Source organism: Empidonax traillii, unplaced genomic scaffold (genome assembly GCF_003031625.1).
Source record: "Empidonax traillii isolate 1590-97213 ecotype Southwest subspecies unplaced genomic scaffold, ASM303162v1 scaffold717:size860381, whole genome shotgun sequence".
In the NCBI taxonomy this organism is placed as follows: Eukaryota; Metazoa; Chordata; class Aves; order Passeriformes; family Tyrannidae; genus Empidonax; species Empidonax traillii.
In genome coordinates, this window is record NW_020955910.1 from 541,021 (window position 1) to 556,643 (window position 15,623).

The 15,623-nt window shown below is 55.3% G+C and overlaps 2 protein-coding genes across 2 annotated transcripts; one reads left to right on the forward strand and one right to left on the reverse strand.

Moving 5' to 3' along the window:
• Positions 1-7,220: 7,220 nt before the first annotated feature.
• On the forward strand, positions 7,221-9,220 carry RASD1 (ras related dexamethasone induced 1). Its single transcript, XM_027900305.1, has 2 exons — positions 7,221-7,640; positions 7,877-9,220. Exons 1-2 carry the CDS (start codon positions 7,355-7,357, stop codon positions 8,425-8,427), a joined length of 837 nt encoding a protein of 278 aa, XP_027756106.1. The 5' UTR covers positions 7,221-7,354; the 3' UTR covers positions 8,428-9,220.
• A 1,401-nt stretch (positions 9,221-10,621) lies between these two features.
• On the reverse strand, positions 10,622-15,180 carry MED9 (mediator complex subunit 9). The gene is made up of 2 exons (XM_027900306.1): positions 15,038-15,180; positions 10,622-11,424 (listed from the first exon to the last, which is right to left on the reverse strand). The coding sequence occupies exons 1-2, from the start codon at positions 15,172-15,174 to the stop codon at positions 11,208-11,210; spliced, it is 354 nt and encodes a 117-aa protein (XP_027756107.1). The 5' UTR covers positions 15,175-15,180; the 3' UTR covers positions 10,622-11,207.
• Positions 15,181-15,623: the final 443 nt, after the last annotated feature.

The following is a 15,623-nucleotide window of genomic DNA, read 5'->3' on the forward strand; positions in this document are numbered from 1 at the left end:
ATAAACTTGGCTTTGTTGATAAGTGAAATCAGTATTTACCGCAGAGACACGTGCTTGGTCGGGAAGAATTATTCTTAATGAGAAGACAGCAAGGGCCGTATTTGTGCTGTCCCATTCCCCATCTGGGACCCTTCCCTGTCCCCACTGCAAGGCCAAGGGGGGCCCCAGTTGTGCCATTCCCCTCCCCAGCCAGCATCAGCCTCTTAAAATGTGTGTCTGTCACCCTAAATCCCTGTGATGGAGCTGCTTCCCATCCTGTGCCCACGGCATCCCAAAAAACACGGGGGTTTGATGCTGTACCAGGACCAGCTTCACGGACTCCTTTCCCATTGATCTGCCATTTCCAACCCTTCCCACTCCCCAGCTGTTCTGTGTTGGCTTTGCATTGCACAAGTGTTTTTCTGGGGTTATGCCAGACGCATCCCTGCTTTTAGTAGCTCTTCCTGCAGCAGCCAGCACGGATTAATGTGTCGCTGCCTTTGTAGAACTGGCTCTGGCTGCCATAAAGTTGGTAGTCTGATATTTTAGAGGCATCTGCTCTCTTCCCTAAAGCAATCTGAGGAGCTGGAAGGTGATGTTCCAGCCCATATCATGGGACCCAAGCCCACCTTTCTCCCCTGGGCAGAGGATGGCCCTGGCCAGGACCAGTCCTGGGTGATGCTGTGCTGCTCCCCGGGGCTGTGGGCGGGGAAACACAGACCATTGTTTATGTTGTTTTATGGTACTTAACAACAAGGGATTAGGGGATTCTCTTTGGTTATAGGGAAAAAAACTGTGATTCCAATTACCTAATATTTCTAAGAATTTGAGATTCTAGAGGGAGGGGATGAAAACTTCAGGCTGAGCATGAAGCACTGATAATGTCACAGCTGTTTGCCCACTTCCTGGCTGCAGCTGGGACATATCCTACATTGATGGACCTCAGGGCCTGCAGGTCAGAACACGAGTCCTGCTGCTTCCAAAGGAGAGACCTGCACTGTGGGACCCTCAGGACCAGCCCCTTGCAGCCTCAGCTCTGTGCTGGCCCAGGTGGGTGCATCCCTCCAGCTCTTGCAGAAGCATCGAGGACCAAATGAGGTCCCTGGAAATGGGGTCATGGAGCTATTTTCTTAACTTCATGGCTTCAAAATCCGGTGTGGGGCTTGCTGGGCCCACTGGAGGTTGGCAGGGGGGGTTGTTTGCAGCCTTGGGAATTGCCTCACGTGAGGCTGTGTGCTGAGGCCACAGATAACGCTTCCCTTGAAGTTTGGGATATTTCTCCAGAGCAAACACCAGGAAAGGAGAAACTAGTTAAATCACAACTGCCTGGCAGGGACAGCTGCGTCACCAAGGCCATCGCTCTTCACTGCCTCAGGTCACCCTGTCCCACTGCACAGCCCCCACAGCAGCTGTGCCCACCCTCCTGGGGGCTTCCTCCCCACGCTCACTTGCGTGGCTGCTCCACGCACGAAACTGTATGTGACAATTTTTTGGGGGGGGGAAGAGGAGAGCACCTGCACAAACCCAAACATCCCATCAGCGCGGGGCCAGCTCCGCACTCACAGGATGCTTCATCCAGGAACGCTTCGGGGGACGGAGCCCGCATTCTGTGGTCCTTTCCCCGATGGCGGTGGCATCCAGGGACACGTTCCCAAAGGCCCCGCCCTCCTTTGTGACCGCCCGTAACCCCCCGTGTTTGCTTTTGCCCAGCGAAGCTGTGCTGCCTTGCCCCGGGGGAGGGAAGGCCAGGGGCCCTTTACGTGGCAAACAACCCCCGGAATAAACACATGGCGCAATCGGGGGCAGCACGCGTGGCACGAGGCTCAACCTCGGCTTCTTTGCCTGTGGTTGGGATTTTTTGCTGTAAAAGCAAAGATGAGCTTTGAGTACAAGTGGTACAGGAGCAGTTTGGGCACTTAATCCCTTAATCCAGAGAAGGTGGACAGGGGACACAACAGGACTTACCTTTACAGGGGAATATCCAGTCTCTTTGATCCCTGCTTATAGGGAAAACAATCTAGGCCTTAAATGGTCACAAAGAAATGCAATGGGAAGAGAACACCCTGGTGGGAAACTATTCACAGGTGGGAATCTATTTCCAAATGGGAAACCTCCAGTGCTGGAGCCCAAAAAAATGCCTGGGGCAGAACCAGCATCCTGGAGCAGAGCTGCATAGGCAGTGCTGGCAGGCTCCTGCTCAAGGATCTGGGATACAGGCAGTTCCCAACTCATGGGCGCCCAGGGGACGCTTTGAAATTTCCTGCAGCGCCAGGAGAGCAGCAGCACCCCATTCCCGCTGCCCCCCTGCCCATGGCATCACCCTGCCAGGGACAGTGTGGAGAGGACGCCATCCAGCCCATCCCAGGCCACCTCCACCCTCACCCCGGGGGGCTGTTACGCACGGAGCCCCCACCACGAGCCAGAGGACAAGTTACGAGGCTGTTTTCCTTAATCTTCAGCAGCCGCCTCGGGACAGCCCGGTGAGCTGGACACGCTGCGCCTCATCCTCCTCGGATCCTGTTTCAAAGACAAAAATGGTAGGAATGTGCTGCTTTTTCCATGTTGCGTGTTCTTCGGAGAGGAGCTGTTTACGGAGCACTGGGGCTCCTTTCCCGACCAGGGTCGCAGGAGGTCGCAGAGCCACCAGAGCCCTGGGAAGATGTCGGGGCCAGGCTCTGGCTGCGGTTCTGTGCTGCTGCTCCAGGGCTGGGAGCATCGAGGGCCCTCAATTTGGGCACCAGCTCAACCCTGGCCCAGCCCGATCCCCCCAACACCTCCAGCCCTGCGCCCGCAGCCCCTCTGGACCCACAGCCGGAGCTGCAGGAGCAGATGTGGGACCTGGACAGAAAACACCTCCAGGCTCCAAGCCCTCACCACCACTGCCCATTCCTCTGCCAGCTCCAGCCCAGTGATGCGTGCCCGGCTCCCTGCCTCCTCTTGGGCTTTAATTTGTGTCCTACAACCCTGGCAGCCACCACTATTTCCATGGGAACCTTCCTGAAATCCAGCAATGTGTCCGCTGGGGTCACTGAGCCTCCCTCTCCCCTGTGCCTTATATTCCAAGCCCAGTTTCTGCCCATCTCCAGTTACAGGTGACATTTCTCTCTAATCCCAGGGAAGCTGCTGCTCTTTGGAAAGGAGCAGAGAGTGCCGGAGTTTGGGAACACATCCAGGACATGCAGACACCTTTGTCCATTGGATGCTGGCAGGATGCTGCTGCGTTGAAGTGAACTGTGGGCGAGAGGATGGCATGAGAGGGGATGGAAAGTGGCAGCAGGGGATTTCCAGGGTGCTCCTGGCTCGGAGTTGCATCGTGCCGGACACAAGGATGGCGTCTCTGAGGGAGATCCTGCCACCCCTTGCCTGGATGACTCAAGGAGTTTGGGACTTGATAAATGTCTCAGGCTTTCAAATTCTCTGTAATCAAATCCCAAAAGCTAAAAGTAATCAAGAGACATGAAAAGTGTTGCTAAAGAAGCAGGGGGTGGGGGAAGGAAACAAATAAAGCCACCCCCCCCGGTCCCCAGTGACAGAGCAGCCCACTTCTGCATCATATCTCATCTGGGAAAAATTATATGTTGGGAATTATGTGCTCCTTGTGAAAAGCCTTAAAGGAGATTTAATAAAATGAGACAAGCTAATAATATAGGGAATGAATAGCAACCCTGGATGCTGCATCTTGATTTAATCAGATGCTTTTCCCCAGGGGGACAAGCAAAAGCTATGGCTAAAGCCTCCCTTCCCTTCCCTACCCAGCTGCTCCCCTCTTCCTCTGTCTATCCACTCATTTTCCCATCCCAGAAGAGCAGTCAGGGTAGGATTTGGGGTCCCACAAGACCCCGCTGTCCACCAGCAGCTGCTGGGAAACACAGAGCCCACGCTGGTTCTTTGGGAGCAGGATAAGGAGACAGATGCCGGCCTGCTGCACACCCACCAGAGAGAGAGGGTCCCTGTCTGAAGAACAGGTCCCTGTGCTGGGGAAAAAAAGCAGGAATTGGGGAGCCGGGCTGGGGAGTGGACTTTTTCCCATGTGTGTACTTTCTCAGGAGCCAGGGAATGCCCCGTGCTGCTGCGTCAGGAATGAGCCCTTGGTAGGACACAGAGCACCTTAACGGTGATGATAAGGAGCTCATGTGGGACTTGCTCCTCTCCGTGGCCCCAGAGAGCTGCGGGGTCTACGTGAGCCGGGTGGGAACAGCACGAACAGCCCTTCCAGTCTTGGCTGTTTCACCGCTTGGACCCGCAGGACCCGTCCGTGAACCGAGGCCAGCCCGGCCCCGGGGGGACGATCCTTCCCGGCTCCGCAGCACACTCGGAAACCAAACTCATGTTCTGATGTAATTGTCCTTTTCCGAGTATCCTCCGCTCGCCTGTCCCTGTGCTGGGCACCCTGGTGCTGCTCCTGCCTCCTGGAACATTTTGCTTCCTATATTTTAGCCGTGGCTGGTGCTGTGAGCTCTGTTTTGCTGCTGCACAGTTCGTCCAAGCCAGGCCCTGGGGACCCGCATGTTCTGTCGCTGGGATGTTTGTGTGACTTTCGTGGAATTTCCCTTCCTCAGTCACTTGCTCTCGGGCACAGGGTGGGTTCTGCTGTTTGGCAGGTGGCTGGTAAATCCACAAGGGTGCAAATAGGGAGGGAAATAGCAAGAAAACAGGGATTAATCAATGCTGGAGGTGATTCCTTTAAAGGTGTCGCTGGGGTTCGTGCAGAGCATCCTGCCTGCGGCCCTGGCTGTACCAAACTGCTCCATGAAAGAGCCTGGATGCTCCTGAACCAAGCAAGGAGCAAAACATCCCACAAATGGCAGTGGAAAACTCTGGCAGCCGTGGGGGAAATGCTCTTTTACCTGCCTCTGCTTCAGGCTCGGGCTATTTGCAGTCAGGTCAGAAATAGCTGGTGATTTTTAAGAGAGTCATAACCGTGGGAAGGCTTTGCCTCGCAGCAAAGTGGATCCTTTATCATCAATCACTGGAAGCCAATGTGCTCTGCTCCTACCAGGAGATGAGTTTCTAGATGATCCTGGGAGGACTCAGCCTAATGCCGTGTAATGCTCCTCTGCTTGGGCTCTGCATGACTCTGTGAGGAGCTGGACTCTGGGGTGGCACAGGCAGTGCCCACGTCCTCTTCTCTAGGAACTCCCACTGCCATTGTCTCTCCTTCACCCATCCAGGGTCCCTGATGCCCCATCCAGGGGGTCCCTGGCTCTGGTCCCACCCCACCGAGCCCACAGGACCCCAGGGCACATCTGCCTTGTGGTGTGCTCTGCCCAAAGAGCTGCTTAGAAGGAATAAATGGATTTTTCTTCCTGTTAGCCCAGGAGCAGGCTTTGAGCAGGCTATTTTTACCTGTTCCTGACACTATTAATAGTTGTACGGTCAACAGTAAATGCCGATCAAGAGATTCGATTTGTCTGTCCCCCAGAGGTTGGCACTTCCTATTCCCCCCGTTGTTTTCCATCAGCCACTTCAATTAAATGATCTTTTTTGTTATTTGGGAGTGATACATTTGGGCTTTGTATTCAGCTATTAAACTTCTTTGCTATCTCACACACAGATTACTAAACATGGGAGACTGTCCCACTTTCTCTCCTCCAAGTGTCCTTGTGCCTCCAGGCAGGATGTTTCCCTGCAGGCAGGGATGAGGCTGAAAAGGGCTGTTTAATCCACTGCTCCCTTCCAACCCACAGACGAGCACAATTCCTACATAAGTCTTTGAACAGTGTTTAAATTAATATCCAAGTGTAACACCACACGCGGGGGGGGAAGGGGATGGAGATGAAGAGCTCAGTACCAGCCTCTTCCCAAGCGGAGCTGATGAAATGCACCGCTCTGCACCAGCCTGTGTGTTCTGGCTGTCCCCGAGGTCCCTCTCAGTGCTGTAGGTGAGGCTTCTGCTACCCCAAACCTTATTACAGCATCACCTTTTGCTAAGTTTTGGTTTCTTTTTTTTTCTAATAGATCACAGGATCACATAACAGTCTGGGTTGGAAGGGATCTATCTGAAAGCTCATCTTGTTCCCAACCCCGCAGTGGGCAGGGACACCTTCCACTAGACCAGGTTGCTCCAAGCCCTGTCCAGCCTGGCCTTAAACACTGGGCTTCGACGCTGCCACAGCTTCTCTGGGCAGCCTGTGCCAGGGCCTCCCCACCCTCACAGAGAAGAATTTCTTCCCAATATCCCATCTACCCCTGCCCTGTCAGTGTGAAGCCATTCCCCCTTTTCCTGTCACTCCATGTCCAAAGACCCTCTCCAGCTCTCTCGGAGCCTCTTTAGGCCCTGGAAGGGGCTCTGAGGTTCTCCCCTCCAGGCTGACCATTCCCAGCTCTCCCAGTGAGGCCACATTCCCATTCCCATTCCCATTCCCATTCCCATTCCCATTCCCATTCCCCCCGTACCTGCCCTGCACGCGCCGCCGGCCGCGCTCTCTCCTTCCCCCTAGCGGGGGGAACCGGCACTGCAGCGGCGCCGCTCGGCGCCCCGGGACCGGCACCGGCACCGGCACCGGGATTAAGGGAGAGTCGCCGTGACAAAAACCTCTGCCAAAGGGGCACCGCGCAGCCCCCAGCCCGCGCTGCAGCGCCCGGACCGAAACTTCCCTCTGCTGCCGGCCCCGCGCACCGGAGCTCGCACCGAACGGGAGGGGGTCTCTTCTCCGGTCTCACGGGCGCTTGCACCGGGCAAGTGTAAAGTGGAGCAAAACCACTGCGGGAAATGGGGTGGGACCTTCTGCAACCCCAGTCCCGGATCCGTGCGGCTCGGGGTCACTCCAGTGCCGGAGCCCCGGGAGCCCCGAGCCGGCTGCGGGGCGCCGGGAGCCCGCACCGGGCTGCGAACGGGACGGGTACAAAACACCGGGGGCCCGGGCTGGGATGCAAAGGGGTTGGTTTGCAAACGGGACCGGGAGCCCAGAGCGGGCTGTGCCACACCGGGAGCGCAAACGGGGCTGCCAAACATCGGGAGTGCGAGCCGGGGTGCGAACGGGGCAGGGCTGAGCAGCGCAAGGAGTCCCACCCGGGCTCCGAGTGGGACTGGGCTGTGAAGCTCGTCGAGTGCGAACGGGACCGGGCTGCCAAGCCCCGGGGGTGCGAACGGGACGGGTGTACACAGCCCCGGAGCGCGGTCGGGCAGCGGCGGGGGGCGGCGGGCGCGGAGCCGGGCGCTGACTCAGCCGCCGCCGCCCCGGGCCGTGACGCGCCGAGGGGCGGGCGCTCCCTCCTCCATATAACGCGGCGGCGGCCGTGCAGAGCTCACACCGACCTTTCCTGCGAGGGGAGAGGGGCTGAGCAGCCGGGCAGGCAGCGCCTTCCTCGTCCTCACCCTCCTCCTCCTCTTCCTCCTTCTTCTCGGCGCAAGCTGCACTTTCCGCCGGCTTCAATGAAACTGGCAGCGATGATCAAGAAGATGTGTCCCAGCGAGGCCGAGCTGAGCATCCCCGCCAAGAACTGCTACCGCATGGTCATCCTGGGCTCCTCCAAGGTGGGCAAGACGGCCATCGTCTCCCGCTTCCTCACCGGCCGCTTCGAGGAGCAGTACACACCCACCATCGAGGACTTCCACCGCAAGTTCTACAGCATCCGCGGCGAGGTCTACCAGCTCGACATCCTCGACACGTCGGGCAACCACCCCTTCCCAGCCATGCGCCGCCTCTCCATCCTCACAGGTACTTGTCGGGGCCCCTCTGCCTGATTTCAGGTGTTCTCACCTAGTTTCAGGGAGGTTTTTCTAGTCCCGGGAGAAGGGAGATGGGATTTTGTGTGTTCAGTGGATGGGCAGCTCTTCTTGATGGACCCATGTGCTGCCCGGTCCTTCCCTCCCAGAGTCTCTGTATGGCTTGGGCAGTGGGTGGCTCTGTGTCCCCATCCCTGCAACCATCTCATGTTCCCTCTTTGCCCCCAGGAGACGTGTTCATCCTCGTGTTCAGCCTGGACAACCGGGACTCCTTTGAGGAGGTGCAGCGCCTGAAGCAGCAAATCCTGGAGACCAAGTCGTGCCTGAAGAACAAAACCAAGGAGAACATAGAGGTGCCCCTGGTCATCTGCGGCAACAAAGGCGACCGGGACTTTTACCGGGAGGTGCAACCCCGGGAGATCGAGCAGCTGGTGGGAGGGGACCCCAAAAAATGCGCCTACTTCGAGATCTCAGCCAAGAGGAACAGCAGCCTGGACCAGATGTTCCAGGCGCTCTTCGCCATGGCCAAGCTGCCCAGCGAGATGAGCCCCGACCTGCACCGCAAGGTCTCGGTCCAGTACTGCGACATCCTGCACAAGAAGGCTCTGAAAGGCAAAAAGCTGCTGAAAGAGGGGGGCCGGGGCGGCACGGAGGAGGCGTACGGCATCGTGGCCCCCTTCGCCCGGCGGCCCAGCGTCCACAGCGACCTCATGTACATCCGGGAGAAAGCCATCGGCGGCGGGCACGGCAAGGAGAAGGATCGCTGCGTGATCAGCTAGGAACCTCTGCTCCCCATGGGAAGGAAGGAAGGAAAGAAGGAAAGGAGGGGGGAGTGATGCTCGTTTCTGAACTGACTTTGGGCAGGCAGGAGGGTGGGCAGGTGCCCACCCTGGGCAGAGAGGGGGTCGCCTCTCCCCCAGCCTCCCTCCTCCCGCTTTCATCACCTCTACCCCCCGGGGGTGCATTTTGGGAGCGAGGGATGCGAAGGGGGAGGCTTTGGAGGGCAGGAGGGGGCTGTCACTGAGAACAGCCTCCTCCTCTGGGCAGAGGGACAGGGAAAGGGTGAACTGCTGTTGGCCAGGTGGGAGGATGCATGTGGAGGGCACAGACCTTGGTGTTTCTTTCCCTCCCAAAACACCCAGCCTCGGGCACTGCACTCAGAAGGGAGGGCAGGGCCTGCCAGCACCTGCCTGGGGCTTTGGGGTTGTTTTTTGTTGTTTTTTCTTCAACTTGAGAAGCTGTGCACGGACTCTGGCTCTGTGTCGTGTGTTCGTCTGTGTCTGCAAACCACGTGCAGAAGACACTCCTAAGGTGTTGCAAAGACATTGCAGAGTTACAGCCCCGATGGACCAAAAAAACTGACTCTTGTTTACATTTGTCTTGTTTGACTTGCAAGATTTGGGGAGGGGTGGGGGGAGCGGGAAGGGTTTTTCAAAATAAAATAGGCACTTTATGTAGGTATTGTATGTCATTGACATGAACAAAAAGAAAAAAATCTTCAAGTGTTTCTACCGTGGGTGAAACTTGATGTTTTATTTTTTCTACAAATTAATAAAATCTTTTTAAAAACGACACTTGTGGGTTTTGTCTTCGCTTCCTCTCCCTGTCCCGCAGCAAAACCTGTAAAACAAAAGACCTGAGCCCAGCTCCAAGGTACCAAAACCAGCCTCTCAGTCCCTTTATTGCCCCATTTTCTCCCGACTCCCAGTGCAAAGGTTCCCGCCTCTGCAAGCCGCCGGTTTCTTGCCACACGGGGTAACAAGGGGCCATGCAGGGAGTTACTCACTCCAACGGGTCACTGAGCCAGGACTCTTTCCTCACTCCACCAGTGACGATCCTGCCAGCCCCACGACATGCCGGGCGCTGGCATGTCATTCCCCGCAGTCACCCAGCAAACTGACATCACTTCGTTACAAAGAGCTGATTGTGCTTCGTGCTCTTTCCCGATTAACTAAGCACACTTTAATGATGTCAACACAGAGTGATTCATTGGCACCCCGGCTGGGATATTGTTTTTATTTTGCAATATGAGTAAAGGAAGTACTTTGCTCGAAAGGTCACCTCTGCATCTGATGGTTTTTAATCTCTTCCCGATAACAAAGTCACAGTAATCATTGCTAGAAGTGAAAGGGAAAGGGGAAGAGCTCTTCCCGGCTCCAGCTTCTGTTTCAGTTCATTTTCAGCCCCCATTCCCCCCTCACACAGCAGCACAAATCTGTGTTTAATACATATTAATGGCAGGAAAATCATACTGAAGCCGCAAAACTAAGGTGGGGGAGTGAGACTGCAAAGCAAACCGCCTGAGTTTCGCCTGAGTTTCGCTTGAAACTTGGATTCAGGTTGACAGAGTTAACTTGTTCCTGTGCCGAGTGCCAGACATTTCTTTGGCAACAGGTTGTTTCTTCCAGCCCTGTGAATGCCTGATTTCACAGGAACAGCGACTGGCAAAAGAATGGAAAACATCGTCCAGGCATGAGACACAGGAATTTATTGAGCTGGGACAGGCAATTGGTTGGTGGAAAGGCAATTTCAGTAATAAATAATGTGTACATTGTGCCTTGTTTATCATGGTGTTCTGCCTTACTCAGAGTTTACACACTGGCACCTTCCCAAAGAAAGTACTAGTACAGGATTCCAGTGGGGACAGAGTAAATCTCTAAACCACAGGTGAGGTGCAACAATCCCAGCTCCCAAAGACCAGAATTATCTGTTCAAGCTGCTCTAACACTCGCGGTTGTGGGAAGCCCCTGGAGCACTTTGGGTGTGGAACTGACCTGTCCTGTGAGGCCTGACTTTAGCGTGGAATAATCAAAAGCTCTTATCATTTATGTCCTTTGTTTTGATTCTTGCCCTTCCTCTGTTTTCTGAGGAAAAGACGTTGGAGCTGGGCCCAGGCTACACACACCCTCTGTGCTGCCAACATCCTGCCCCTGCTCAGCCCACATCCACCCAGTGAATACACAAGAGGGGCAGTTTGGAACTCATAAATCTTTACTTGACTCATCTCAAACACAACCATCAACTGTTCAGAAAGAGAAATACAGAAGCAATTGAAAGTAATCACTCCTCTTTCAACACACAGAAAATGGAAAGTGTTCCAGAGTCACTTTCCAGGAGCAGGGCCAAGCAGCTCACGCTTCCCTCTTATGTTCCCTTTTGATGTTTGGCCATTTTTAAGTAAAAAACAGTGCAGAAAATGCCTCCACTCTCGTTGAAATTAACCAGCAGGCACTTTGACCCCTAGCGAGGAGAAAACATAATGTCTCCTTCTGGTTTGAACATAAAAAAAAGAACCCCACCCCGAGAGAAAACAGGAGATGGATACACAAATGCACAGTCCTGCAGCAGATCAAAGGGAAGGTGCCGCTGCAATCACCCCAGGTGAGGCACTCGGTGTTCTGGTTCACTGTCACTCACCTGTGGTTCAATGGTCCACACAGGCACAGTTCCGCAGCAATGTAACCAAAAAACCACAAGGAAAGAAAAGCAAACTCCTGCCACCCTGTTCAGCCTGGAAAGGAGGTACATCTCAGACTCGAGGACTGGAGCTGTGCCCGTCCTACTCCTTGGGGATTTCGAACATGCACAGGCTCTTGTACTTCTGCAGCAGCTCGTTTTTGGTCCGGACCTGCTCCCGCAGGTTCTGCAGCTGCTGCTGCTGCTGCTCTGGGCTCACACCAATGCCAGGCATGGAGCTGATCAGCTTCCTCATCTCCTGGAACTTGTTCTTGAGCTCATTCAGTACCTGGTGAACATCCTGGCTGTCCTTGTCCATGCTGCACAGGAGAGAAAATCGAGACATTGTTGAATTCTCCTATTGGAAGCACTGTAATTTCCAACACAACCAGGGTTTAAACTGGATTTCTCTGGGAAACTCGGTCTTGGTATCTAGCTACACGCACCTGATCCATCTATCCCCATAAAATGGACACAGATAGATATACAGACTGGGTAACTTAGGGGCAAACTATTTTCCTGCTAATTTCCAGCACACAATCCAGTCACCTCAGGATGCATCATCTGGGTTAGGAGTTGGTCTGCAGATTTCAAACATTACCCTGGGGCAGGCTAAATTCTCCCTCTGAACTCCAGTACCTCTCTTTGGGGAAGGTAAGACTGTATGTGCGTTCTGTGTAGGCACCTGGAAGAAAAGATCTCACTCTCACCCGTGACCTGTTGCAGCAGTAATACAAAAAAAATCAATGCAGTCAAACAGCTTGACAGCAGAAAATAGAAACTGTTCCCCAAAGCACCAGAGAGTGTCCAAAGGCAGAGAAAATTGTACTTTGGAGCTTTAAAAGGACTCTCTGGGGATGTATAACTAATAAAAGAGAAGCAGTGGGGGTTTTTTGGGTTGTGTTTTTTTTTTTTTTTTAAGAGCAGCAGAATTGGTTCTGCAGCCAGCTCTGTGCTTTTCAAGGCTCAGTGTTGTCTGAGGCAGTGTCTGCCCTTGAACCCTCATTAGTATCTGACTCAGCTTTGTTAGCACCAGCGAGAAGCTTTACCAGTTCCAGGCAAAAGCCAGTCCCTGCTTCCAGGGCGCCTGTTAATGGGGAGAGCGGGATTCTAATGGTCTTTGAAAAACTGGGAGCCTGTTCAATAGACAGACCTAAAAATAAATCTGCTTGGCATGACCAGAGCAGAGAGGGGCTCGATTATAACTTTGGGGAATCGTGACATGGCTGAAAGCAAAACTTTTAACCAGATGGTCGCCGCTTGTTTCAAAGGCCTGTTGGAACAAAATATTCATTATTCCCTTCTAAATAAAACTGCAGCTGGTACTATAATGTCTCCCCATTATGCAGGCACTCATGGTCAGGTCAGCAGTGGAAAAACACAGGCACACACACACACAGCCAACCCCATGGCACATCTGGAGAAGGAAGGGGTGACACTGCCTTCAACCCACCAGTTGCAGTCTGGCTTTGACAGGGATGCCCTCCCTGTTCAGGGCTCCCCACGTCTCATTCCCTTCCCCACACAGAAAGAACTGACAGCTGTCTTTTGGCTGGTAGGTCCAAGGGGATAAATATTTCAGGCTCGGTGGCTTTTTCTCCTCGTGGGTGGTTTTCCTGCTGGATCAAGCTACTGAAGCGACTCCCTGTTTGGGGACATGGAGAGGTGGGAGGAAGGAGGTGTGGGAAGAGACTGAGCTGCCTGCACTAACACAGGATCCAACGCAACATCCAACCACAGCCTGTGCCGAGGGACTGGTCATAAGACCTGCCTTAGGGCACAAGTGTTCCTCACTACACCAGCACAACCCACCGCTGGTGGAGCCACGCACTGGGACCTCAGCAGTGATGCCACTGGACTGTGCAGGGCTGAAAATACCAGCAAGCCCTGTTTAGGAAAACTTTCCCCGGGCCCAACCAACAGGAAAGAGCACGTCCTTGAGCGTGAGCAAATTTACGCGATCCATCCTCGCTCCCGAGCGCAGAGTCACCTTGGAGATGTGTCTTCACGGCTGAGTCAGTGTCAGAACAGCAGGGCTGGGCTCTGCGACTCGCGGCAGTGTTAGAGGACAATACGTTTGCCATCTGTCAGGGACGTGAGGCAAAAAACATCCCACCGCTCGCCTCTGCGGTCCTGCCCATCTGCGGCACCGTTCGGAACCCGCGCCTGCTCGAGCCGCCCGGGGAGTGCCGCGCGCGGGGCCGAGCGAGGAAACTGGGGGACAGGAGTGGGTGGTTCGGCGGGATAGGGCACAAGATATCCCCGGGACTGTCATCTCTGAGTCACTGTGACCTGCTCGGTGACATATCAGAACCTGGGAAGCCCTCAGCCCACGACTACTGCCCGCTTTGCTGAGGTACAAGCACCTGGTAGTGGATTCAGCCTCAGTTCTGGCACAGATCAGGAGGAAACAAGGCCAGGGGCAACTTGATTGCCCACCCCCAGCACAACTGGAAAGCTGAGGGAAATCAGAGGGTTTGTGGTTTTGTGCCTGTTATGGACCAGTGTGTCAGGGGTGTCAGTCCTTCCTTCCTTCCCATGGCTCAGGCTGCAGAGTCATTAAGGATGAGCCACTCTCATCTTTCAGATGTGCTTGGTTCAAGTGAAACATCAGCAGGACACAAACCAGCCTCAGTTCCCCAATATGTGCACAGGGAAAGAGCAGTCAGGGGTGCAGCCAGAACAAGGGGACTCATGTTTCCCACACCCACTGCCTCACCCTACACTGTGCCCAGGTGAGGGCACGGAGCTGGCCTGGATGGATTTCCATGACAGAGCCATTCACTTTCTGGGAACTCAGGCAAGCATCTCTGGAGAAGTTATCCTGGGCCAGAAACACGTCGGTTCTCAATACCCTTGTACCATCACCTTTTACCTATAAAGTGCTTATCTTGAGGTGGGAAGAGAACAACATAACCTGTCCCACTGCAGAAGACATCCTCCTTTTTACAGTTCCCCAGAAATGGCCTGTATTCCTGACGCACTGTCTGTACTTTCTGAGGCTGTTATCAGCCAAACAGTTCAGCTCTCTGGAGCAATGACCCAGCGGTCGTACAACCCTCCTGCCCTGGGGTGTTGGGTGGTGGGGCAGTACCTGGGCCATGGGAGCACCTGCACTGCCCAGGTGACCCCGACACCACCCAGGTAATGGCACAGCTCTGAGCAGAAATGCACTTGGGGTTGTGCCAGCTCCCTCAGATACTCTTCCCAGGATATCTGGATGGAAGAAAAAGGGCAAAGGAGATGCTGGGAGGCTGGAGAGCATCAACAGAGGGGCGACCATGCTGCCCTGCTACCCGTCCAGGGAACCATAAGGATGTTAAGGAACATAATTAAAAGGAGGATCTCGCTGTCCTGCTCCTTATCCAAGGCGCTGCAGAGACGATGAGGGCTGGAGAATATCATTTGAGGGGGATACCATTGCCCCACTCCCTGTTGGGGGCACCCTGAGGATGCTGAGGGTGAAAAAACATCATTAAAATGGGGGTCTCACTGCCTTGCTCCTCATCCAGGGCAGCCTGAGGATGCTGGAGGTGGGAGAGCATCATTTGAAGGGGAACCCCATAACTCTGCTCCTCACCCAGAGCATCCTGGGTATGTTGGGGCTTGCACAGCATCATTGCGGGGGGGACCCCATTATCCTGCTCCCTGTTCAGGACATCCCTGAGGATGCTAACGACGAAAAGCATCATCAAAGGGGAAACCCCCTAACCCTGTCCCCTGTCGGGCGCATCCCTAAGGATGCTGTGGCTGGGAGAGCATCACTGATGGGGAGAGGTCCCTTAGCCCTGTTTCCTCCCCAGGTCCCCCGAGGGCTCTGGTGTCAGCAGCACCCTTGGAGGGGGGTGGCCGGGGTAGGGCTGCGGTGCCAGGACGCGGTGCCCGGCGGGGCGGGGAGGATGGGGGTGTCCCGGTGGCCGTGCCCGCCGTTACCATTTGATGATGTCGTGGACGAGGGGCAGGAAGGAGAACTCCTCCTGCGCGGGGGGCAGCGGCGGCGGCTTCTGCTCGGCGGGGGGCTCTGGCGGCGGCGGCTCCTCCGCGGCGCGGGCGGGACCCCCCGACGCCATGGCGGGCCCGCCGGGCCGCACCGGAAGTGACGAACGGGGCGGGGCGGGCGCGGCCCCGCCCACCGGGACCGGCCCTCACGGTGTGAGGGGAGCGGGGCCCGGGGGTGTGGGTGAGGGTCATGGGTGTGCGCCCCGCTCCGGTGATCCTGCCCTGCAACCGCACAGTGATCCCCCCGCACCCCAAGTGATCCATCTGCACCCCAAGTGATCCATCTGCACCCCAAGTGATCACCCCCTCATGATCCTTCCCTGCACCCACACAGTGATCCCTCTGCACCCACACAGTGATCCCCCCCTGCACCCACACAGTGATCCCCCCTGCACCCAAGTGGAACAAGATGAACTTTGAGGTCCCTTCCAACACAAACCATTCTGTGATTCCGTGAAGAAGTGGGGCTCTGGTAAGACTGATGTGTGGGGTGGAAGAGGAGGGTCGGAATGGTGAGTGA